We start from the raw sequence: 24,668 nt of genomic DNA, 5'->3' as shown, positions 1-24,668 counted from the left end.
CTGCACAGCAGGGAGTCTGCTTCTCCCTCGCCCTCTGCCTCTCCCCCTGTTTGTGCTCTCACTGTCTCTCTCTCTCAAATGAATAAATAAAATCTTTTTTAAAAAATTTCCCCAACTGACTTTTTAAAATGTCATCTTGGGGCAGCTGGTTGACTTAGCGAGCAAAGGGTCCAACTCTTGATTTCAGCTCAGGTCGCTATCTCAAGGTCGTGCGACGGTAGCCCAGCCTCAGGTTCTGCACCCGGTAGCGAGTCTGCTTGGGTTCTCACACCCTCTGCCCCCCCCCGCTTCACCTGCACGAGCACACTCTCTCTATGTATATATAAATAAATAAAATCTTTTTAAAAGTTAAAAAAACTATGGAAGATTAAAAGAATAAAAGGTCATCTTGTGGTTGAACTATCCGACTCAAGAACCAAGCACGGGCGGTACATTCTGTATTCTGGAGGACTCGGTAACAGTCATCGTATCCGTGCGAGCCAGAGGAAGCGTAGCCGGTTGGTGAGGAGTTTTCTGAGTCCTTCTTCAGAATCTTTACCTCGTAAAGTCCTCCTTACCTGACCGCAGAAAGTCTAGGCTCTGTCATTTCTTCCTAATTCTGCTTCCCACTTCTGTCTGGCACAGCAGCTCTGCAATCCCCAGCGAGAGGAAGCCCTGTCACGTAGCCCCGCCGCGTGATCCTGCCGGACCCCTCCTCCGGGAGAGCCCCCCAACGTCAGCCCAGACAAATGTCGCTGGCCCTAAAAACAAAGATGCTAAAACGGGTGGCGGAGGGTGGGGGGGCCCACACACAGTAGGGCAGCTGGCATGTCCGGACAGACAGCCACTCCGGGGCTTCCCGGAAAGCATGAGGAAGACAGGATCACAGTTTAAATCCTGGGGAGGATATTACTCACATCCCGACTTCTCTCAGCAAGGTCAAAGCTGCCCATCTATGGCTAAATTTCTTCCCTTCGGAAACATTCCAATTCTCCTCCAGGTCTGTGTGGACGGATTTTACATCTTGCCTTTAGTTGTAGAAATCGGGAGTTCGAAGAAGTGGCTGGGAAGGGGTGAACGGGCTCTGAGGGAAGGCTGACCCTCTCCCAGGCACTTGCGTTTAGCTCTAAACACGGAAGGAAGCAAACCTTGGTGCCCACCCTTCCAGCAAAGCCTCCGGAGGTCTGTCCATCTGCGCACTCCCAGCCCCGGGGCCACAGAGCAAGGCCATCACCCGGCGACACCAGGGCCTCTGCCTGGCTGCCCAGGGCAGGACCCCCTGCACATGTGAGGTGATGAGGGCCCTGGAGACCACACTTTCCAACATCTCCAACTTCCAGGGCGAACACTGGACAAGGGGAGATAGCTTGCCTGGGTGCCCGTGGGCACACAGCACACAGGAGGGAACCCGGAGCCCCGCAGCCCTGGGAGCCTGGTTCTGAGCTGGCCCCACCCGCCTGGTCCACACAATCCCACGAAGACCACGGACGGCTCTTTCTCTTGCTCCCACTGTCCACACACATGGGACCCACAGAAACCCTATGGCTGGGGACCCCACGGCCCCTGCGGTAAATGGAGACCAGCTGCCCGGCGGCTGTCCCTGCTGTGGTCCTGGGTCTCCCACCACTTCTCCTTCATAGAAAACCCAGAGGAAACTGAACTCCAGGGGCCTGGGGCCTCCCCTAACAAACCAGGTCAGACTCATCCCGGGTCACCAATCCAAGCCCTTCCCCTCACAGAAGAGCATGAGAAGATGTCCACACACCCACCCGTCTACACACGAAAGCTCGCCAGGACGGACAGGAGCCGTGCGGTCCGAGGGCGCTGGCCCTGGAAGGTCCCTGGGACGTCCCGAGTGGTGCTGCTTCGGGACCCCCCCGCTCCGGTCCTGAAGGCTGGTCATGGATACAGAGCTCAGCAGCGCCTGCAGCACTCCTGAGGGCAGAGGACCTCAGAGCCCGTCAGAGAGAGGGCAGGCTCCCCGGGGAGGCCAGCAGAGAGGGGAGAGCAAGCCCACCGCCCCCCCACAGTGCCAGTCAGGAGGACACTCTCTGCGGAGGCCACACACGGACTTCCCCGCAGCCAGACACACTGCCGAGCAACAGCAGTATTTCGCACAAGAAGTGTACCCCGGGTCGTGCAGCGTCACTTGCGGTCAGAAGATCACCTTGTAAAAATGCATAGAGGAAATCACAAATTTCCAAATTCCCAGTTTTGGGTAACTTTTTTCCTGGTAATATGAACGATAAAATCTTATGGCATAAAATTGGAATACACTGAGAAGCATGAACAAAAAATCATTATATATAGACGCATTTTCTTTTGATGTTCTTCTCTGCATAATTACTTAATTCTAGACAGAGTTGAGCTCACGCTGTAGCCCCAGGCCCCTCCCCCCGGCCTTTCCTAGCAGACACTGGCATTGCACTGGGAACTCCTCCTGGGCCGCTAAAAGTTCCTCAGGACCATCCTTGGAGGCTGCCGGCACCACGCGGGTGTGACCAATCTCTTTTCCTCCTGGTCACGTAAGTGGTTTCAGGTTTTCCACATCCTGAGGAAAGCTGTTACACGTCTTCACACATTAGCACCCGTCTCCACATTTGAATGGATTACTCCAATCTGAGTCACTGAGTCTAAAAAGTAGTAGCATATCTAGGACTTTCAAGAAAACCACCAACTCTCTCCGTAGCGGCATGAGCGGTCTGGCTCCTACAATACCGCGCATCTGAGTGAAAATCTTTCAGACCCAGTAGAACAGCTCCAGCGTTCCAAGGGTGCGTTTCTGCCCAGGGACGTCACTCATCCGTGCTTCCCTGCTTGCCTCGTTCACACCCCTTGCTCCTCCCCTTTCCACAGAGCAGGCCCTGGCCAGGACCACCTTCCCCCAGGCCTAAATCACACACAGCCCCTGCCCGTATTCCTCCACACACAAAGCAAACTGTTAGGCTGCTTTTGAAGGTGCTTGGATGAGCTTCTTTTTCGCCTCTCACAAGTGATGCAGACCTGCACGCAGGGCAGCCAGTGCTCTTGACCAGAACCTGTCCCGAGACCTCACAACAGGCACTGCCAGACCACGCCCCTCACTCCACACGCAGACAGCTAGAAGTCCAAGAGGCCACGTGCCATCACCATCTTCGTCATCACCGTCATCAGCATCATCACCGTCATCATGGCCATCAACAGTGTCACCATCATCATGGCCATCATCGTCATCACCATCACTGTCACCATCATGGCCATCATTCATCTTCACTGTCGTCATTGTCACCGTCATCACCACTGTCACCATCATCCACTACCATCATCACCATCACCAACACCATCCTTATCATCATCAACATCCCTGTCACCGTCGTGGCCATCACCATTGTCACCACTGTCACCAGCAGCAGCAGAGTTACTATGCCATTGATTAAATATCACCTGCGTGCTAGGTTCTTTGTTCGACCGCTCACGTTCATCAACCCTTAACCTTCAGATAAAGAGTATCATTCCCCATTTTCGATCTAAGGAAGCTGAAGTTCCGAGAGGCCAAATAATTTGCGTAGAACAACACAGCCCCTCAGAAAGGCTGTAGGACAGCCCAGATTACAGACAGGTACAGACCCTGACTCCAGCACCAATCAGTACTGTGATTACGGACCTCCTCCCCTGTCATGGGGTGACACTAAGAGCCCACCTTAAAAACCTTTTATGAGGAGAAATGGTGGCCTCTCTACAGCCCTCACAATGTCCTCCTCTTCCCCGAGCCTGTCTTGACTCTCACGGACGCCATTTCCAGCCGCCCCGTCCTTACTCTGTGTCGCTTCTTGTCCTTCGCTCATGTAGCTCCCCTCACTCCGGCTCACGTATGAGTCCTTCGTGCGCTGCTTCTCCCTCTGTCAGTGGGACCCCCGCTGTAGGCCTCTTGTCACGACAGTCTGACCTTCCCTCCACTGAGCGTCCAGGGTCCGGCACATAGTCCGCAGTACCCCACTTCGCTTTTAGACGAAGAAGACACGACTACGCTCTGCAGACAAGCAAACACAGACTCGGTGCCTGGGAGCCCCAGCAGACTCCGTTCTCAGGGTTGTTTCACTCGCTCCCACGGCACACGCTCACCACCACGTCCCTGACAAGTCTCTGCCCCAGACGCCCTGAACATACGTGTCCAACCGCCTCCAGAACATGCTCAGGAGCTGGCTACATGCCAGGCAGGTGCCAGACTCGGGCTGATCTCCGACACCGGAGTGTACAGCATAGCGAGCCCCGGGTCACGTGTGCTCGGCTGCTCAGCCTGGAAATGCGCAGTTGGACCCTCTCCCTTGCAGCACAGCGGTCTTCCCGTCCATGGTGCATCCAGACAGTGATGGAAAAGACGCCCATACGGCAAGCCCAGAGCTCATCTCCTCATGTCACCTGGCGTATGTTTAAGTCACCGGCCTCCAGAACTTAGGGAATTCTGCCGGCAAGAACCCTGTCAGCCCCAGATCGGGCCTTCCAGTTGTGCTGTATGACCCTCCTCTCCTTCTAGCTGACCAAGCAGCAGGCATCGAGCAGCCGGTCCAAGATGCAACTGGAATTTTATGGCAAATCGGCGCAGACGAGACCTCCGGTGAGTCGTCAAACACCAAGCAGGCATCAGCAGCAATCACGAGCTTTCTCAGTCTTCCTGGGTCTCGGGCTAATATCCTTAATGACTAAAATCAGAATACGATCACTCAAATGGACCAGGCTATTCGTTTACCTGAGACAGTTCCGCACTGTAATCCGCAGGTTGTTGAACGGTGAGGTAGTCATCGGCACTGATCTGTGTGCCCACAGAGAACTACCGTTTACGCTGATGACACTCCTGCTAACAAACCCCAGAAATAATGAGGAGACTGAACTCCCCCTCCATATCTTTGGCTTCATTGCACAAAGCACAGCTGGCATTTCAGTGCAGAGATCACGGAAATTTTAGGGCCGGAAGGGTTCTTAAAGATCACGTGGCCCAGTGCTTCTCAAGTCCAACTGCGTAACGGAGTCACTTCAGGGAGCTTACAAAAATCAGGAAGGAAGAAAACAAAGCAAGATGACGCCAGGGCCCCACTCCCCAGAGAGCCTGGGTCAAGGCCGCCAGGCAATGTCCGAGCACCAGCACCGTCTGAGAGCTCCCAGGTGTTTCTAATGGCCGACCGAGCTCAATAGCCACCCACACAGCCAAACGACTCACCTCGCAGGCGAGAGATTGGCACCTTCAGTGGAGAAGCGGCTTGAACAGAGAAGGCCGAGCAAAAGGGCTGGCGTCCCAGGCTGGCCCCAGCTTCCTGACTTCCGGTCCAATACGTCTATACCAGAGATCAAGAGCACAGTGTACACACAAAGGTACACATACACACATGCGCGTTCACACGCACACAGGCACGCACGCGACTACAATGAATCGCTGGCATCAGTTTTTCGGATTAAGAAAATTAAAACACTACCCCACGATATACCCACTCAAAAGTGTATAAAGTCTGGGTCTCATGTTTTGTGTTTCTTTTCAGAGAATAAAGAGATAAAATACAAACTGCTAATACATGTTTGTTTGTGATAAGGAGGAGCCCAGCAGTGCTCTGACACGGGCGGGGGGGCAACCCATGAGCCCCCAGTGCGGACTCTCCTGGGCCAGAAGGAAACACGTGACTCAGTGTGTTGAGTCCGAAGACTGGCCTGAGCCCATCGGACGACGTCGATGACTCGGGCGCTGCACATGCGAGAAGGCAAGAGGCCCGCCCCCACCCATCACTTGCGGTGGTCCCAGGGGTCTTAGTAAGGCCGGAGGGAATTTCTCTTCCCTGAAACAAATAAGAAAAACAGAATCCTAGCCGGGTCGTCAGAGTAGCCAAAGTACATTTGTGTCGTGCCACACAGCAAGTGAGAGAGAAACCTAGCCAAAGGAAAACACAGGGAATGGTGATTTTTCCAACAGCGTAATGGGATCTGACTTACTGGAAAATAATCAAGTAGAACTGGAACAGTTCTAATTTGGACATAGGTTATAGTCAAATACGGTTATAGTATTTTAACTCAACCACTGGGAAAACAAAGCTAATGCATTCTGTTTGGTCCGAATACGAAGTCCGACCCAGGGGACCAGACCACTTAGAAAGACGACTACGTGTTTCTCTCGTGGCTTACGGTATAATCTACTTTTTACGTATGTACTTTTATTTCTTGCATTTCTGCATCCTTCCAGACTCCCAGGTACTGAAGGAAACTTTCCAGATGGGTACCCAAGACAAACCCCACTGTCCACTGCACGAGGGAGTCAGCAAGGTCCCCCAAACGCCCACATGGGGCACTCCTAGCAGCCTTCCTTACAACAGCCACACCCCGGGGGCACCCTAAACCCAGCCCGTTCCTGCACCGAGTCCACAGGAGCAGACAAAGCAGCACGAGCAGCGGGAGATAAAGGCAAGAGAAGTCCGCGGTAATGGGTAACGCCAGTCACTGAGACAGAAGCCGACTCCATCCCTGCCCTGGCCGCACCCCAGCCCTGCTGCGCACACGGAGACACACGACCGCGAGTGCGCGTCCCGGGGAATACAAGGAAGGAGGTGAGATGCGTCTCGGTGGGGCGGCAGAGAAGGCGTGAGTCACAGGAGGCGAGGGACCATCCGCTCCTTCCCCAGGTAAGCACCGCCCCACCCCCGGGGACTTCTTCAGGGTGGCACACGACTGGCCGCAGGACCGACCCGGCACCGGAGCATCCCCATCTCCCATCCCTGTTCGTCTCTGCTGGAATGAACCCCGAAGGACTTGAACCCCCACTTGTCTTCAGTCCTGAGAAGGCCAGTGCTCGTCGGGACCATGGCTTTCGGGGATCCCTCTCTGAACACCTCCATTCCTCTCGTGCTAGTTCTAATCTCCTCACCACGCCCCACTGCTCCAGCACTGAACGCGTGGCCCTGAGCTGCCCCGCCCCCAGCACGACCAGACTGCCCGCCGCCAGGTGCGCAGCGGTCTGTCCCGACGAGCTGCTCGCGCTGCGGCGCTTCCCACCTCGCTCTCTCCTCTTCTTTCCGGAGATCAGCTTTATTCTAAGCAAAAATCTGAGAGTTTGTCTGTTTCCCAAAACAAAGGCAAGAACAGGAAAGCAAACTGTCCCGTCACATCTCACAGGGCAACTTAGAGAGGAGCCCAGAACAGCTCTTCCCCACGTCGACAGACACTGCTGAAGGCCTGACGGTGGGGCGGGCCTTGTCCTCGCCGGTGAAGGAGCCTGTGCTGCCCCGAGCCCCCGTCGCTCCCCAGCCCCCCGCACAAAGCCCCCGGTTCTGCCAGCCATGCGAACGCAACAGGGTCTCCCACTCTCCAGTCTCCGAGATTCCTTCCCATCCTGAGAACAAAACCCCACTAACAACACAGATTCCAGATCAAATGAAGGAAGCGGGCAGGAGACCCTCAAGTGTTTTCCTTTCTTTATTTCTTAACGTAAAAGGAACCAAGAAGCTCCCTAAACTGGCGGGTACCTTGGCCACAGGACTTCTCCCAGGCGTAGGGATGCCCGAGACGCCTGCCTCATTTCCAGGCAAACACACTCGTTACAAGAGAGCCTGCAGAGGCTACGGGGTGACACGGTCCCGCAGAGGTGTCTGGAATGCAGTGAAGACTTCACAAGAGCCTCAAGGCGAACCTAGAACGTGCGCGGAGGAGGCAGGTGACCGCGAGCCACCGTGACCCCGGGCAGCTTTGAGACACAAAGGGTGAGTCCGTCAGAGGAGAAGTGGGCCGGGTCCCCCGTGGGCCGTAGGGGGACTCTGTCCCCGCGTTCTGGATTTAACATCGAAGAGCCCGTGTTTGCCGTCTGTTCCGTGAGAACAGAAGTACCTCAGGGAGGAGACGAACGGCTCAGGGACGTTGCAGAAATCTAAGGAGAGGACATACGTGAGACCCGCCGCGACAGAGAAGCCGCGCGGCGCGCTCTGACCGCTCACCACCCGGCCCGGCGCAGGAGGGGCCCTGGGGTGCGCGGCACAACAGCTCCCCCGCCGGAGCCCGCAGCGAGCACCGCGGCTTCCGAAACCACCCGAACCGAGCCAGTGAGCCCCGCAGCTGTGAGAACCTCCTGCGCGAGCGTCACCGAGGCCGCGGGCCACCCGCCCTTCCAGATGCTGCCACGGACCCCCGCAGGGTAAGCCGCACCTCCAGAGGGCCGCACGCAGCCTCCCAGCACCCTCTGAGCACCTGCCGCGGGCTCCGCCGCTGCAATGAGGCCTCACAGTCTCCCTCTCGGCAAAACGTAAGGTTTGTTTGTTTATGTTTTTTAATTTAATTTTATTTACTTATTTGACAGAGAGAGAGATCACAAGTAGGTAGAGAGGCAGAGAGAGAGGGAAGCAGGCTCCCTGCAGAGCAGAGAGCCCGATGCGGGACTCGATCCCAGGAACCTGGGATCATGACCTGAGCCGAAGGCAGAGGCTTTAACCCACTGAGCCACCCAGGCGCCCCTGTTTAAGATTTTATTTATTCATTTATTTATTTATTTGTCAGAGAGAGAGAGCGAGAGCGCGTGTGCGAGCAGGGGGGAGGCAGGCAGAGTCTGAGAGAGAAGCAGGCTTCCTGCTGAGCAGGGAGCCCGATGCGGGGCTCCATCCCAGGACCCTGAGATATGACCTGAGCCGAAGGCAGACACTCAACCCACTGAGCCACCCAGGCGCTCCAAAGTTTTTTTTAAGTGTGACCTTTAGGACCGAAGTTCATATAAAATTTTGCTTTAATGATAGTCTTTGTGCTATTCAAAGCAGCAAAGCCCCTGACAGACACGGTCCCTCCAGCCTCTTGGCTTGAGCTGAAAATATCAACAGCTTTTTTCTTAAAGACGTATTTATTTGAGAGAGAGAAAAAGACAGAAGCAGGAGCGGGAGGGGAGAGAGAGAATCTCAAGCAGACTCCCCTGAACACGGAGCTCAACCCCACGACCCCGAGACCCTGACCTGAGCCAAAACCAAGAGTCAGACACTCACTGGCTGAGCCCCAGGCACCCCAGCAGCTTCCGACCCCCAGTGCCTGCTTCTGTCTCCTCCAGTGCTTCCCAGAAAACTTAACCGGGATTTAACAGATTCTCCTACTGCAGCGGCAGTTCTAGACTCGGAGTCCTAGAAAGGGAGAAAGAACAGCTATGAAAATATGCCAAAACAAACTACTCCTGCTACCAACCAAGTCCACTCTCCGAATAAACTGTCCCCGGAACAAGCGGCTTCGTGTGCAAGCATCCCCACAGCTGGCATGGCAGCCTGGACCTGGGCCGGCCCACAGGAGAGCCCATGGGGGCCCGCAGTCCCACACAGAGGCACACGCCCCTGTCACCTCTGCTCCCTGGCGGGCCGCTGCCGACTGGGAAAAGGCTGGACTCTGCGGCCCACCCCCACTCATCACCATGGCAGCCGGACTCTGGGGAAAGAGGAAAAGGAAGCTCACAAACTGCATGATGCCTTCCCCAGACACGGGTTCCCGTGCAGAGCACAGCCGTCCACCCAGAAAACCTGGGGCAGCTTGAAAGGTGCTGATGAAACTGCCACCTTGGCTTTGAGCGCCCCTCTAACAGCTGACAGCGACCCTGTGGGAAAGAATCAGCTGTTCCTTCAAACGCCAATTTTACAAATCAGGTTGGCCTGCCAGTATTGTAAAAACAGTCTGAAGCATTTGGAAGAAAAAGGAAAAATTTGCAATGCAAAAATTACTGCACCCTAATCCTAGCCACCGACAATTCTTGTCTCTGACATGCTCAAGTCAGCTCGGTTGTCTCACCGGAACACTGGACGGTCCCGTACGATGGCGCAGCTCCGTCCTTCCGGGCTGGTGGTGTTCTTAGACACTGAGATCAGACCATGAAACACCAAAGTGACGTCAGCACAGACTAATCAGCCACGACTTGGGCCAGAAGGGCCGGCCAGAAGTGTGGGAAGTGTGGGTGCGGGCAGTCACCGTCCACACAGAACTGACGGAGCCACCCGCTGACAGCGGAACACTCGTCAGGCAAACCCTGGGCCAGCTGGAAGGGTCCGTGCATGGAACCTGCTCATTCACTGGAAAGCAGATCAAACCGTCAGAGCAGCGCTGGGAAGGCCGTGGCCCCGTCACCGCAGCGCTGGGTTCGCGTCCCCTCGAGAAGCACTCTCAGTGGCTCTGGGTTGGGACATGCTGCAGAAAACATGTTTACAGATGAGTCTCTTCTACTGGACGACTGTCCCAACCCAACTTCAAACCTGGACACTTAAGAGTTAATTCGACGAGTGAGAACATCACTCGAGAAACTGGAGACAAAAGGAAAAACCAGTATTTCAAGAATGTCTTAACAAATGCACATGTCCACTGTCCTCCAAGTCAGCCACGCAGCTGGGAATTGGGGTGATTCCACTTCCTCTGTTGGGGGGAGGGGGGCTGGGCCTTCACAAGGCAGGGGCCGAAGGCAAACCCCCCGGGCAGGATGACCCCTGAGGATGGCTATGACCTCTGAGGACGGCCGGGAAAGCAGGCTGCCCGGGCTCCGGGGAAACAAGCCACTTGGCTGAAGGAAGTGTCCTGTCCGAGAACAGTCCTGGAGAGAGGCTAGGGGAGGCCAAGGCCCCCGGGGGGACGCTCTAACTGCACCCTGTGGACAGCAGCGTCCTCAGGGATCCCGGCCCGGCAGTGACAAGGGCCCCACAGAACCACAGCGGGCCACTTCTGCACCCTGGGAAACGGGGCCAAGGAGCCTGTCCACGGGTCAGGTGACATTCCACGGGTCAGGTGACATTCCAAGTGTGCCCTGCGGGGCCTGCTGAGTGGCTCCAGCAGCATGAACCATGATACGGTCTAGGTGAGGGTCGGGAGGCATCTGATGGGGAAGAGGTCTGGGGACCAGAGTCCTTGGAACCGTCACGAGCAGAAATGCAGTCCCCCAGCACTCGTCTCCGTAACTTGAGGGACGGTTCCAGGCGGCGCACCGGGGCTCCGGAGCTCACCGTGCACCGGGGTCTGCGTTACTCTGTGGATCAGGGATGACATATACTCCCTTTACGTCCCCATCGATGATTATCTTAGCTACAAAGACAGCCCCATGCGACCCCCGTAAGTCAGGACTGCATCGGGGGTGCGGTAAGCGGGTGTGCGTGCCGTGTTCGTGCAGGCCCACGAGTGTGCACATGGGCACACACGGAGTGCAATCGATTTTAACTCACGTCACAAATGCAAAGGCTCAAAACGGCATCTCTTTCCTGTTAATAAGCCAAATTAAACTTTGCTTCACGCTGTTTCACTCGGTAATTAACTTCCATTCCTTTTAAGTTTGATTAATTGGAATTTGGGAGGGCAACAAGCCTCCTAGCCCTGCCAGGTGGTACAGTCCCACATCCCTGGGCTCTGGGCCTGCGTGCAAGATGCCCGCCACCCCTCTGTGGGGTCGAGGGGCGTGATCCTGCCCACAGGGCAGCCCAGACAATACCCACTGCTGAGTCAAAGGGCACGAGACCAGTGAGTGTGCTGGTTGCTGGTCTTTTTCAGGAGGAATCGCCTGGCACAGTGTAGGGCACTGGGCATAGACACAGGTCTGGCAGCCACGCAGCCACCACTTCCTGGCGGAGGGGCAGTGGGAGGGACACGGAGGAAGTTCTTTGCCTTCGACACTGCACGTCGCCAGCGTTCAATTTTCGTAAGGCGAGGCCCATCCACTACTGTACAATTTATTTTCGAAGCAACACGTGGCAAACCTAGAAGAGAAGAGCAAGGGATGCCCCCCGGGACCAGCACGTCTTTTTACTAAGATGCTGCCGCCGTCTTCTATTACCCAAGGACTTCCCAAGAGGCTCGAGGAACGGACAGGGTCTGTCTCTCACACCCGGTGCTGCCCTCAGGGGCGCGCGGGCTGCGCTCACACGCGCTATCCGAGCGCGACGAACGCTGCGCACACACGTGACAGCGAGAAAGACGATGCGCTCGAGTGGAAGCATCAGCATGAGCTACAGGGTTACGTGTGGGGTAATACCTTGTGTCACTTACTCTTTATTTTCAGATTTTCTACGCTATACAAAGGCAAATAAAACTTTTTATTTTAAAAATCCATTTAACAGATGTGACTACACGCAGTGAGAACTCATACACTATCGCTTAGAGCCAAATTACACCTTCTTGTTCCTTTCTCGATCTCTAACAATCTCCTTCATTCTGTCAGCCTCTGTTGGTGGTTTCTGCACATCAGGTGACATTCCAGCCCCCAGAATACAAAGATATTCCCCAAACTCAGGAGCCCGTGAGGGGTGGGCAAGCACCCGGGAGCACAGGCTGCCTTCTGAGAAGAGAGGCGATTCTAACCCAACCAGGAGGACTTCTGACGGAGGAGACTTCAGTGGAACGTTCATGGAATGGCATGTGTCACCACAAAATGACAGAGGACACATCATTATTTCTAGTAAGTTTTGTTTTTAAATGAACTTCACAACACGACCTCCTTCTCAAGCCCCCAGGAGTGCGTTATTCAACCCGGCAGGCATGTCTCTGGAGAACTGGAGCACTAGAAAGTTCTGGAAACCTCTCACCACTATGAGAGATAATTCTGCTCTACACTTGACGGACAATACGGGTGTGGTGGCTCCTAAAACGTTTGGTCCTAATTTTCTACTCTCCAAACAGCCTTTCAGCTTCAAACCAACACACAGAAGTATCTGAGTTGTTGTTTTTTTAAAATGTGCCAAATTCTCTATTAAAGCAAATAAAACAAAAACAAATAAAAATAAAACAAAAGTCTTGGGAATCTCAGTAATGTGTCCTTTCTATACGTTTCTCAAAATCCAGACAGATCGAACAGCTCTGGCTCTGTGAGCTGCGGAGAAGGGTCCAAATGTCCCCACAAACAAGCCCGGAAAGTACATGAGGAGGAGAGGGCAGAGTCGGTGTCACCGCCCGTCGGACCCCGCACAGAGCCCAGACCTGCAGCACCTTGACCCCCAGAAACCAGGGCTCCATGTGACCACAGTGGCTGCCCGGAAACTGCTTTGCACAAAGACTGCCTCTGGGTCACACACCAGATGAAAACCCTCCAGGAAACACACATGAGCTTGCCCAGGCAGCCCCAGCCTCGCTCTGCATCCACTCCTTACGGCTCACCGGACGCGCAGAGAAGACTCCCGCTCGGGAGCGGGCCACGGGAAGGCTGCCAGGAGCCACCGGCTGACCCCGCAAGGTTACGACAAGTCCTCTCTGTCTCTTCACAGGCTGCTGCCACGCCCCGCACGTGACCACACCGTCGTGACACTTCGCGGGCGTCCCCCTCCCTGATCCCCCACACTGCAACCGTCAGAAGCCACGCTCTCGCCAGTCTGGCAGTCCGGTCACAAGATGTCGGGAGGGTCCCCCCGCTGGTTACAGAAATGCTCTTCTGAGAAGAGCAGTCAATTCCAAGTCCTGCCAGGTCACCCCGGCCCCGACCCACAGGCGGGGAGTGCGAGTGAGGGTTCACAACGCGGCCGTGTGCCAGTCCTTGGCAGAAGACAGAGAGTGAGAGAGGCCAGGCGGCCAGGGGACGAGGCAGGTGACCGGCAGGAGACACACGAGGGTAGGAGGTGAATGTAGGAGGCAGGGCGGAGGGGGGATGGGCGGAGGGGGGATGGGCGGAGGGGGATGGGCGGAGGGGGGATGGGCGGAGGGGGATGGGCGGAGGGGGGTGGACGGAGGGGGGATGGGTGGAGGGGGGATGGGCGGAGGGGGATGGGCGGAGGGGGATGGGCGGAGGGGGGATGGGCGGAGGGGGATGGGCGGAGGGGGGTGGACGGAGGGGGGATGGGTGGAGGGGGATGGGCGGAGGGGGGTGGACGGAGGGGGGATGGGCGGAGGGGGATGGGCGGAGGGGGGATGGGCGGAGGGGGGTGGACGGAGGGGGGATGGGCGGAGGGGGGTGGACGGAGGGGGGTGGATGGAGGGGGATGGGCGGAGGGGGGTGGACGGAGGGGGGATGGGCGGAGGGGGATGGGCGGAGGGGGGATGGGTGGAGGGGGATGGGCGGAGGGGGATGGGCGGAGGGGGGTGGACGGAGGGGGGTGGACGGAGGGGGATGGGCGGAGGGGGGTGCGCACCGATTCCCCCAACGGTCCCGCCTCCACCAGCGACGCTCTCGCACGTTCAGGGCACTTTCCTGAAGAGAATGCGCGGCCCTGACAGAGGGAAAGGCCCAGGGAACCGCAGGGAGGATCTCCTGGTCGGCTGTCACCTCCGTCTCATGACGCGCCGTCGGATGTCACCTCCACGTCAGGACGCAGACTGTCGGGGAATCAGGAAGTGCTTCCCACGTGCACATTACTACGAGCAGAAGGAAGGCAGTACTTCAGGATTTCTCGAAAATCTTCGATCCGGAAGGGAAGTTACAACGTGAACGCTGAGGAGAACTGAGGGCCCGTGCGTGTTCTTGGTGGAGCAGGCAAGGCCGGGGCCCAAGTGGAGGGGATGTGGGCAGAACTGACGGCAACGGAACAGTGTGGAGACCACAGAGAGATTGACCAAAGGGAGGTCACCTTAACGTACTCCTGAGGTTGGAGCCACCTGTACGTGACCTCAAAGGCTCACGCTGGCCTCGGGAGTCTAACCCCATGGGAACAGGGACAGCCGAAGGCCTCGGACCAGGAGAGGCAGCGCTGCACGGCAAGAGGGGCCGAGAGGACAGTGAGGCAGCAGCCCGCCTGGAGGGGAGCACGACGCACGGACGGAAGCCAGAGGAACAGAAGACCCTGTAGAGAAGGGCCAGCAGGAACCGGGGTTACTGTGCACGAGAGACCCCAAGACTGCAGAGAAACAAGGACAACTTACAGAAGCAAACTCAAGTGGTTCCGGCCATCAGAGACAAAACTCTTAGAGCTCCCGAAGCGCCATCTTAGGAGAAAGATGATCACAATCGTCCAGACCAGGTCACGGAGAAGCTTCCGTGCCGTCGTACAAGTAACCGAACTACTAGGAAAACAGGTTTCCAAATTCCTTTTTCAGTGGATTTGAGCCCATGGCCCATAACCCTACATGGGAAACAACCAAAAACAGATGCTATGTCCTAAAAACAGATCCCGAAGGCATAGTTACCACCTGCTGCATCCAGAAATAAAGGGAACAAAACGGCAAAGATTTCTTTAAAGGTCATGCTTAGGCTGGGAAGTGAGATGTTCGTTTTCACGTAAGCCGTGGGACACAAACTAAGCACAAACTGTAGAAATCGGTTTGCCAGCATGTTCTGTGCCTCAAAACCCCCACAATCCACTAATCTGATTTCTAAGATCATCTGACAAGAAAATGACCAAAATACCAAAAGAAAACTTCAAGCACAAAGCTCTTTTCTGCTATGATATTTACATTAATTTAAACATTAGTGAACACACCTTAAATATTTAAAGAATTGAAAGTGCTTTTTAAGGTTATGCTCTACTACCGCACTTCAAGTACGAGGCAGAAATCAAAGAGAAGATTGCAGACAGCCGTTGCCAGCACCGCGGATGCCGGTGGGAGACGCGGCATCGGGGAGCCGCTGGGAGACGGCCGACTAAAACTCGGGAGCCAGCGCGGCAGTGTAACAGGAAGACGGGCACAAAGAAGGGACGACAAAGGCCACACCGCTAACCTGTTAACAGAGACGCTCGGGGGTGGCACCTTGATTTCCCTGCGGTTTTCCACGTCTCCAAGCGTCTACTGTGAGCACATCGCCGTAAAGATGAGACGTCGGAGGAGGTACCGAAGCCAGAAAGGAGGAGGAGGAGGACCCAAGTCCAGGAGAGGCACACAAGTGTGTGGTGAGCCTCAGGAGAGCCACTGGAGACCGTGCCTGTCCAAACCGGAGCCCGGCAGCCAGCCTGAGCCCCTGGGGGCTGAGAAGTGCAAGTTCACACCCTCTGTGTGGAGGAGGGACGCAGACATCAAGAGACGGTGCAACGGTGCGGAGCCGCTCTGCCCGTCTGCTCTCCTGACAGCCGGCTCAAGGCTAAGCCACGCCGTGAGGAAAGCACAGTGACTGGCCGACACGGGACTTCTCTGCAGGTCTGCAGGTCCACTGCAAGGGACCGGAACCTTGCCCTGGGACTTGGCGAGAGGAAGCGCTTGGGACAGCACAGCTCGTGGCAAAAGCAACAGCTAGCCGGGGAGGGGCCGCACTACTGGTCACTCCCCAGAGAAGGCCACGGAGCGAGGCTCCCCCCGCCCCGGGGCCCAGACACCCCATCTTCCCTCAGTCTCTTCTCCATGGAAGGGGCAGATCATCATTCAGACATGAGGACAGAAATAAGGAACCATGATTCCTTAAAGAAATTACTGCTCTGACCCTAGGCACATGGACTCCCAGGACACTTAAAAAGAACCAGCACAGGTTACAAATGCCCCACCATCTGGATACACACTAAATCCACACCACTTTCCTCCCAAGACTCAGGAATTGGTCAAGGAAACAACTGCTTCCCAGCGGTCCAGTGCAACATAGATCACTGAAAACGTGCGAACTGCCCCAAAAGGGAAGGACTGTAGAGTAGTCAAATCCTAAATCTCTTACTAATTTCTTGAAGCCTCAAGATTAGTCTCAATTGCATTCCCCTACCAAAGCATGCTCGGGGCGGGCCTTCCATGGACAAGTACTGGCTGAGAGACTGGATAAAAGAAAAAACGAATGGCCACTCGTCCTCATTTCCACAGCGTCCAGAGGTCTTCGCAGGAGACATTGCCATAGCCTTGAACGGAAGGGCTGGCGTGCGATTTCACGCTAGCTCCCAAAAGCATGCTTCAGGAACTGCCCGAGGGAACGACATCGTTGGTGAAGATCAAACCCACAGATTCGGCCTCTGCAACTTGCTGATGAAATGATGTTGCCTCAGGGTGCCTGGGTGGCTGACTCGTTAAGCGTCTGCCTTCGGCTCAGGTCATGGTCCCAGGGTCCGGTGACAGATTCCCACATCGGGCTCCCTGCTCAGTGGGAGCCTGCTTCTCCCTCTACCACTCCCTCCGCTTGTGTTCCCTCTCTCGCTGTGTCTCTATCAAATAAATAAATAAAATCTTTTTTAAAAAAATAAAAGAAAATGAAGATGTTGCCTCAACATCTTTATCCAGAATTTATGACACCATGAACTTGTGGTTTACCAAGACAAAACTACTATGAACTCTGCGTCCCTGGCGTCCAGAAATCAGGACAGAACCGGACCATCACCGATCCCACAACTGCTTCACTCTCTGAACAGCACTGTCCAAACAGCAGCACCTTCCAAACAAGAACTGAAAATGGTCACCATAAAGCTGATTTGTAAAGTCTGTTCTGTGGGAACCCACTGCTAAGCTCCCTGAAATGGGCCTTAGCTGGTCCCAAACACCAAGCCTGGCTTCCTGGAGAAGCAGAGCCCACCTCCCGGGGGCCAAAGGGGCCTGGGCCTGTCCAGACCCTGCAGAGGCCAGAGGGGCCTGGGCCTGTCCAGACCCCGCAGGCTTCCTCAGGCTCTCCAGGTGGCCACAACTCATACGGCTGAGGTTTCACTGCTACTCCTTGATCTCTTTCCAGACCAACTCTACTTTTTCATGGTCCCCCAGGCGTCAGATTACAGCTGCGTATCACTCTATTTTTTCAGAGCGATCCAACAGAGGAGCTCGGTCTATCAAATTTCCCGCAGCGCGCAGGGTACCCCAGCAGATCGCGACCTGCCGTTGACAAGACCCGCCGTGATCCCTGAACACGAAAATGAAAGTAAAAAACTGCTCAGAGCACGTCCAACAAAAACATTGATTTGGCCGGCTCCCACCTCGAGAAGGCTTCGGAAGGACCAGAAGGAAGAAGGGGGAGAGGCGGGAGGGAAAGAGAGAGAAGGGAGAGGAGGGAGGTGCCTTCGTGTCTGGGCGCTCAGAGCCTGAGCCAACCGAGGGCCAGCAGCTCCCCAGAAAGGGCCAACGCAAGAATGAGGCAGCAGCACGTGGCCTCAGACCTGACCCCAGCTGGCCCTCTGTCCAGGTGCAGCCCTGGCCGCACCCCCGACCCCACAGCTGGGCCCCCCAGGGCTCATCCTCATGGACCAATGCTGTTTCCTGGAGGGCAAGGCCGTCCAGGAGGGACAGGGTTTTTTTGCCCCTCCCCCAGCCCAGCCTCTAGTCCCTGCCTTCACGGCCCCTCAAGCGTCCATCCCTGGACTTCTGGGGCCACACTGCGCACAGGTTCTTGTACAGCTCCCCGCTCAACACTACCCCACCCGGCAGACCACCTTCTAGGCACCAGCTATCTGCCTGACCACCCCCGTGAGACACGGAAGACATTTCCACCACAAAGCTTCCATCGGAAACCAGAACAGGGGTCTCCTGGCTCCTCAGGGCCACCCCTGGGGGTGCTGAGAGCATGGCTGGAGTCCTGGCTGGTACGGAGCAGCTCCTGGGTCAGCAGGCCTAAACGCGGTTGGTCTGCCTTTCCAAGTTCAGCAGACTCCGAAATGTCTTTACTAGGTAAGTGTTACTACCAGAGTAACACAGGACTCCTTTAATAAACAGATCTTTGATCACACGTTACCCCCCATCTATTCCCTCTCCACACTGCCCCAGTCCCCCCAAAACACAAGCTTGTCACATCCTCCCTCCTGGTCACCCGCCGGCCGTGGGAGTGGGGTCATGCACACAGGCTTTCCCGGAAACTAGGATCAGATCAGAACCACTGCTCTGCAACTTACTTTTCCTACTTACCATATAAGGGACATTTTCCTGGTCAGGAAACAGACATGTGACTCATTTGTACGTCCCTGCGTAACTGCCGTACCCCGGATACGCCATCATTTCTGAAGCCATTCCCCTGTCCACGGATTTACAGGTGTTACAGGTTTTGCCAATAAAAATACTGCTGCAGACCTTTGTTTTTATATATGTGAGTCCCCAAAACAAATCAAATCACCAGTGTACTGGTCCTTTAACAGACAATGTCAGATTACGTTCCCAAAGACTGTGACCAGCTCACACGCTTGCCCGCAGAGCGGGTCTATGCCCGCCTCCCTGAGCTCCCGCCAGCACCGGATGTGTTGTTACTCTTCTTTTCAATTTTTGGCAATCTTCTGAGCGTGGTTTATGTTTAAATTTCCCTGGGTCGCAGTAAGGACAAACACGTTTTCACATAACACGTGGACCATTTATTTACATCTTTGCCCCGCGTCCTAGTCAGTGCCGTTCTGACCGGGCACAGCAGCTCTCCGCACTGCAGAAGCAGCTCTGGCCCACCATGTTGCTAAGGGGCCTCCCAGTCGGGCTGTCGTCTCTCTTTTCGACTGTGACATTAAATCAGACAGCGTTCATGACGGGCATGCGGCGTCTGAGGCATCCCCAGGTGTACCGTTCGTCGGCACTGAGCACACGCACCACCAGCGCCGTCGTCCCCAGAACGTTCTATCTTCCCAAGCTGAAACTCTGTCCCTGGTAGACATGAACTCCATCCCCCACCCCAGCCCCCGTGCCCACCGGTCTCTACGAATCTGGGACTTCAAAGAGGTCAAATCCCAGAGCATACGCCCCGCCCCCTTTTCTTTACGATTTTTCTTTATTGGAGAGAGAGGCAAAGAGAGCAAGCATGGGAGGGAGGAAGACGGCGAGGCTCCCCGCCGGGCATAGAGCCCCACACCGGGCTGGATCTCACGGTCGAGACCACGGCCCGAGTCGAATCCAGGAGTCGGACGCTGAATGGCACCTCTGAGCACCTGCCGTTTCGTGACGGTTTAACCTCCCTGAGCACGATGCCCTCCAGGTTCACGCACGGCGCGGCGGGTGTTGGAAATCCCTCCCTGCCGAGGCTGGCGGTACCCCACGGTCCATGTGTGCGCCTTCCTGCGACTCACCTGTCAGTGCAGGTTCGGGTCATGTCTCCCTCCTGGCGGTCGTGCACGACGCTGCTGTGGACACAGGTGCCGAGAGCCGCCTGGGTCCCAGCTTCCCAGGCCTCGGGCGCTGTTTCGAGGATGCTGATGACGTGCTAATTCGGTGTTTTGCGGACCCGCCCCCTCCTTTCCTAGGCGGCTGTGCGGCCTTACGCTCCCGCCAACTCGGGGCGAGGGGTCAGTTCTCGCCACATCCTCACCAGCACTTCCTGTTTTCGGTTTTCGTTTTTTACAGTAGCCGTCCTGACAGATGTGAGCTGGCAAATATGTTTATCTTTTGACTTTCTTTATGAAGTATCTTGTTTCACGGAAACATTTCAATTTTAACTATGATTTAAAAGTTCTGTTGGGCAGTTTGAGAACACGGAGAAGGTTAAGAGGCTTGCACATTTCCGTCTGTACCCCAAGCAAAGGAAGGGGAGTGGGAAGGAAAGAAAAGGAACCTGTGTGTGACCACAGAATGTGCTGGACTCCACATGGCGGCTCGCCCTGTGCGTCCCTGCGAAGCTGCTGGGCCACACCTCCCTGCCCAGCCAGCTGTCAGGCTGAAAGACATCACGGTGAGCCAGACCCACAAGGCACACTGTCCTGGTCACTCTCTGTCTGCTACTCACAGGACAGGATTTTGTGAGAATGGATGGTGCCTGCTTTGCTGCTTCCTAGACCTTAACTGTATGGAAAATACCAAATATTGTCTGTCTCCAGATGTCAAAGCCTGCACACGTATATTCACATTTAAATTACTTTCTTGGGGGCGCCTGGGTGGCTCAGTGGGTTAAAGCCTCTGCCTTTGGCTCAGGTCATGATCCCAGGGTCCTGGGATCGAGCCCCACGTCGGGCTCTCTGCTCGGCAGGGAGCCTGCTTCCTCCTCTCTCTCTCTCTCTGCCTCTCTGCCTACTTGTGATCTCTGTCTGTCAAATAAATAAAATCTTTTATAAATAAATAAATAAATGACTTTCTTGTTCCAAAGAACAATTATGTCGTACAGAACGCTGATGCGACTGCGTGTGCCGGAGAGGCAAGCTGAGGCCGGGGAAGGAAACCTCCAGAGTGGCCCGGACTTCAGGCCTGGTTTCATCAAGGACAAAGAAGAGGGAAGGACGCTGGTTGTTACTGTGCTGATTAAACACACACGTTTCCTCTCTAACCCTACTTCACTGCGGGCAGGGGGCATGATTTTAAAACAGGATTATTTTTTAAAAGCCGCCTCCCGATAGAAGCTACACAAGGTACAGTCACAAGCGGCCTGGGCGGGGAGGCCGAGGGTCAGGCCTGCGTGTGTGGAGGAGCCAGCAGACACCCCGGGCTGGGAGGGCAGCCTGAGCTCCACATCGTCCCCGCACGGGCGTCCTAACAGACTGTCCCTCTGGCCCCAGTCAGGGTTTCCTCAGGCTGCACACAACGCTTCCCCCAAACCCCTGCCACGGCCAAAATAAGACAGACGAGCACCCACAAAACCGTGCGACCCAGAGCTGTGGCAGTTTATCTCCAGGGCACGTGAGCCACCAGGGACACAGGCACTGCTGTTCCCAGCCCCGAAGCCCCGGGTCCGGGACACGGGGCCGCTGTCTCGGCAGGACGCGCCCAGCACCTGGGTTCTGACTGTCCGAGCCCCGTGGTGTCCGCGCTGCCCCCACAAGGGCCAGCGGAGCCACAGCAACCTCGGGCAGAAGGCGCCTCTCCCTCCCCGACAGCCTCTGCGGAAGGAGCCCCTCCACACGCACCCCTGCTGGCGCCGGGCACTGGGGGAGCGACATGCCCGTGTCAGCATCGCCCCTAACTCTGCCCGCGGACCTGGGGAAACAGGCGGGTCCCTGCCCCGCAGTCCGGTCTTCCGGAGCGACCCGCGCCCCCCGTAGACCCAGTGCCCCATGTGGGGCCTTTCCTTCAGGAGCCACGCCGGGCGAGCCCTCCACGCTGGCACTGCACCCTCCCTCTGCCCTCCTCACCGGAGGGCCACTACCAGGGGCCACAGCTGCCCCCGACTGGCTGCCCTCAAACAGGATGCCGGGTCTCTGCTGAGATGCATCCCTCAGAAGCCGGGCAGCTGCGCCTGCCCCGTCCGGCCCTGCCCGGTGGGGCTGCTCCCTGCACCATCAGCACTGGCGGCCGCCACTGGACACTCCTTGGCCCCACAAGAGAAGACCTGGCAGGCCGAAGGACAAACGGTCGCCTGCCGAAGGAGCAAGAGCCCGCGGAGGGGGGTGGAAGGTCCCACCGGGGTCAGGGCCGCGTGTCCAGCCCCGGGGCCAGGGAGCTGCCGTGAGTGCCTGTCCGTCCCGGGGTACGACGAAACAGAAACATGGACCAAAGCCATGCACATGAACGACGTGTCCCGCCTGTGCCCAGTGTCCACTGAGTTCTCACTCCTGCCCTGGGGTGTTTCCTCCCCTCGACCCTCTGCAGGGTGCTGGAGAGAGGGAGGCGCACCCAGCACATGGCGGCGGCCTGGCAAGCCCAGCCCCGCTGCGGGGTCGGCCGCGCCGCACACTTACCGTTGACACAGGTCTCAGACGGTCTGCAGAGGCCATCCTCGAACAGGCAGCCTGCGGAGGAAGACAAGAGAGAAAAAAGGACTCAGTGCTACGAAGCACGGGGCAGCTCTCCACGGCCGCGGCACCTGCGGACTCCTGGGTGTCCCAGAAACGAGGCAGCTGCCCCGCCGCAACAGGCTCATGGGACACGGCATCTTCGAGAGCAGCTGAACCTGCGAGCCTGGCTCGAGTCAGTGAGAGGACGGACGTGTGTGTGGACTGGCTCCCCATCAGGAGGACCCTCGAGTACGCCCCGTCCCTTCCAGCAGCAGGGCAGGGCTGCCTGCCCAAGGACACCCTCCAGAGCAGCGGAGGGAGCGTGGGGGTGAGCCATCCCCGTGGGCACCTCCCTAGCCCCACGGGGCTCTGTCAGCTCCACCACTAACCCAGGACCTCTGGGTCCTTCCGGCACACATCGTGCCTAACACCCACGCCGCGAGCCCGAGTGGACAGACGGCCCGCACGTGCGGCCAGGAGCACAGGAAGAAGGCGCAGGGAAGCAGATCTCGTCCTCCAGAAGGGACACAGACCGGATGTGAAGTGGGTGTGACCCCAGACGCAGTTACCCTCCACAGAAGGGCAGCGGGAGGTCAGAGAAGGTGGACAAAGGGTATGGAGAGAGACCTCCACCTCCCACAGGGTGAGCCAGTCAGCGGGCGGCACTGCAAGGGAGGGGGAGATGGAGACCCAGGTGACGTCTCCCCGCCAGGCTCCCTGATGCTACGGGCACCCCGCCCCCCACAGAGGAAGGCCGCCGGCCACCAAAGCCTGATGTACTAACGCAGGAGCCCGCCGGCCACACGGAGAGCATGTTCCTGTCCTGTTTCCCAACGGACAAACTCCTGTCCATCCACCAAGACCCCACTCGAAAGTCGCCCACGGGACCCCCGAGACTGGCAGGCTGGTACTGCTCAGGCGCCCACGGCCGGACTCGCCACATGTGCCGCGCTTGTCCCTTTCAGGGCACAACCTGAACAGGACAGTCGGGATCGGGAACCACACGCGCCCACCGCCATCCCGCGCCTCCCCTCCGTGCGCCCCGTGCGGCGCCAGCGGGGGCTCGGGAGCAGCAGGGAGCAGGGGCAGCTCCGAGGGGGCTGGGACGGGGCTCGGAGGGGGCTCGGAGGGGGCTCGGAAGGGCTCGGACGGGGCTCGGACGGGGCTCGGACGGGCTCATCAGGAAGGAATCCTCCCCAGCGCCGCGTCAAGGCCCCGATGACCGCGCGCGCACTAGGGACCGCACTGAATGGTCGAGCGGGAAGCGTCCCCGACGCGGACGTGGCCGGAGGAAGACAGAACAGGACGGACCTGCAGAGGCTACGGGTGTCGTCGCGCACCCCGGGGAGCAGAGCCGGGCCGGCGTCACGGCCAGTCCCTGGGACACGTCGGCGCTGCCTGCCCTACGGCAGATGCGGGACGGGCCGGGACGGGCCCACGCCCCCCAGGAGAGGCCCTAAAGGCAGGCCCAGGGCACGAACCCGGGGAGCGGCTCCCGCGGACCGCCCGGGCCTCAAAGGGTCTCCCTCCCCGGAGCAGCGCCCCCGGCAGACTCGGGCGACGGCTCGGTCCGGCCGGAGCACCCCCGCGCGGCTCCCCGCAGCGGCCGGCCCCGGCCCGCGCCCCCGACCCGCGCCCCCGGCCCCGCTCCCAGAGCCGCGCGCTCTCGCCTCCTTCGCCCTCAGCCCCGAGGCAGGCGCGTGAGGCGGAAGCGCAGCGACGGCCGCAGGAAAACCGCAGAAACCCTGCGGGCGCGGCGGGCAGCGGGACCGCAACGCGCTCGGTCGCCAGAAGCAGTGACCCGAGAAAGGCCAGGATGGGCCTGAGCGCTCCGGGGACCCGTCCGGTCCTCAGGGCTCCGCTCCGGCCGCCCGGGAGGCCGTGTCCGGTGGGAGACCAGACGCGGACGGCCGGGGCCGCGCGAGGAGCCCAAGCCCCGGCCTCCGCCCGCGCGTGTCCAGGGCGCACGGACACCGCGGTCGACGGCTGCACGCGGGGACCGGGCCGGGCAGCCCCACAGCGGCGCCCAGGACTCGGTCGCGCCCACAGCCCCGCGCGGCGCCCGGAAGCCGCGGCCCAGAGGCCGCCCCGACCACAGCGGCGGGACGCGCGGAGCGACACGTGCGGCGCGGCGGGGCCTCAGCCCGACCCCGGGGCGGCCGCCGCGCTCGGCCGACCCGACGAATGCGCGTGCTCGCTCCGGAGCGGGGGACGCGCCGCCCGCGGACACGGCTCGCGACCCCGCGTCACGGACACAACGAGACGCGCGAGCGAGACTCGGCTCCGGCCCGGGCTCCGCGCCCCGCGCCCCGCGCCGGCGCCAGAGTCGGCCCC

The 24,668-nt window shown here is 57.9% G+C and overlaps 1 protein-coding gene across 3 annotated transcripts in view; it reads right to left on the bottom strand.

Annotated features, from left to right (window-relative positions):
* Window positions 1-24,668, bottom strand: part of PTPRN2 (protein tyrosine phosphatase receptor type N2) — a 709,963-nt gene that overhangs the window by 607,674 nt on the left and 77,621 nt on the right. For all 3 annotated transcript variants that reach the window (XM_032303991.1, XM_032303993.1, XM_032303992.1), the window contains exon 2: window positions 22,299-22,349. In XM_032303991.1, coding sequence (XP_032159882.1) covers window positions 22,299-22,349 — 51 coding nt within the window. The remainder of the gene's footprint in view (window positions 1-22,298; window positions 22,350-24,668) is intronic.

This window comes from Mustela erminea, chromosome 11, assembly GCF_009829155.1.
Source record: "Mustela erminea isolate mMusErm1 chromosome 11, mMusErm1.Pri, whole genome shotgun sequence".
In the NCBI taxonomy this organism is placed as follows: Eukaryota; Metazoa; Chordata; class Mammalia; order Carnivora; family Mustelidae; genus Mustela; species Mustela erminea.
Note: the sequence above shows the minus strand (reverse complement) of the source record. Positions and strands in the feature narration are given on the sequence as shown.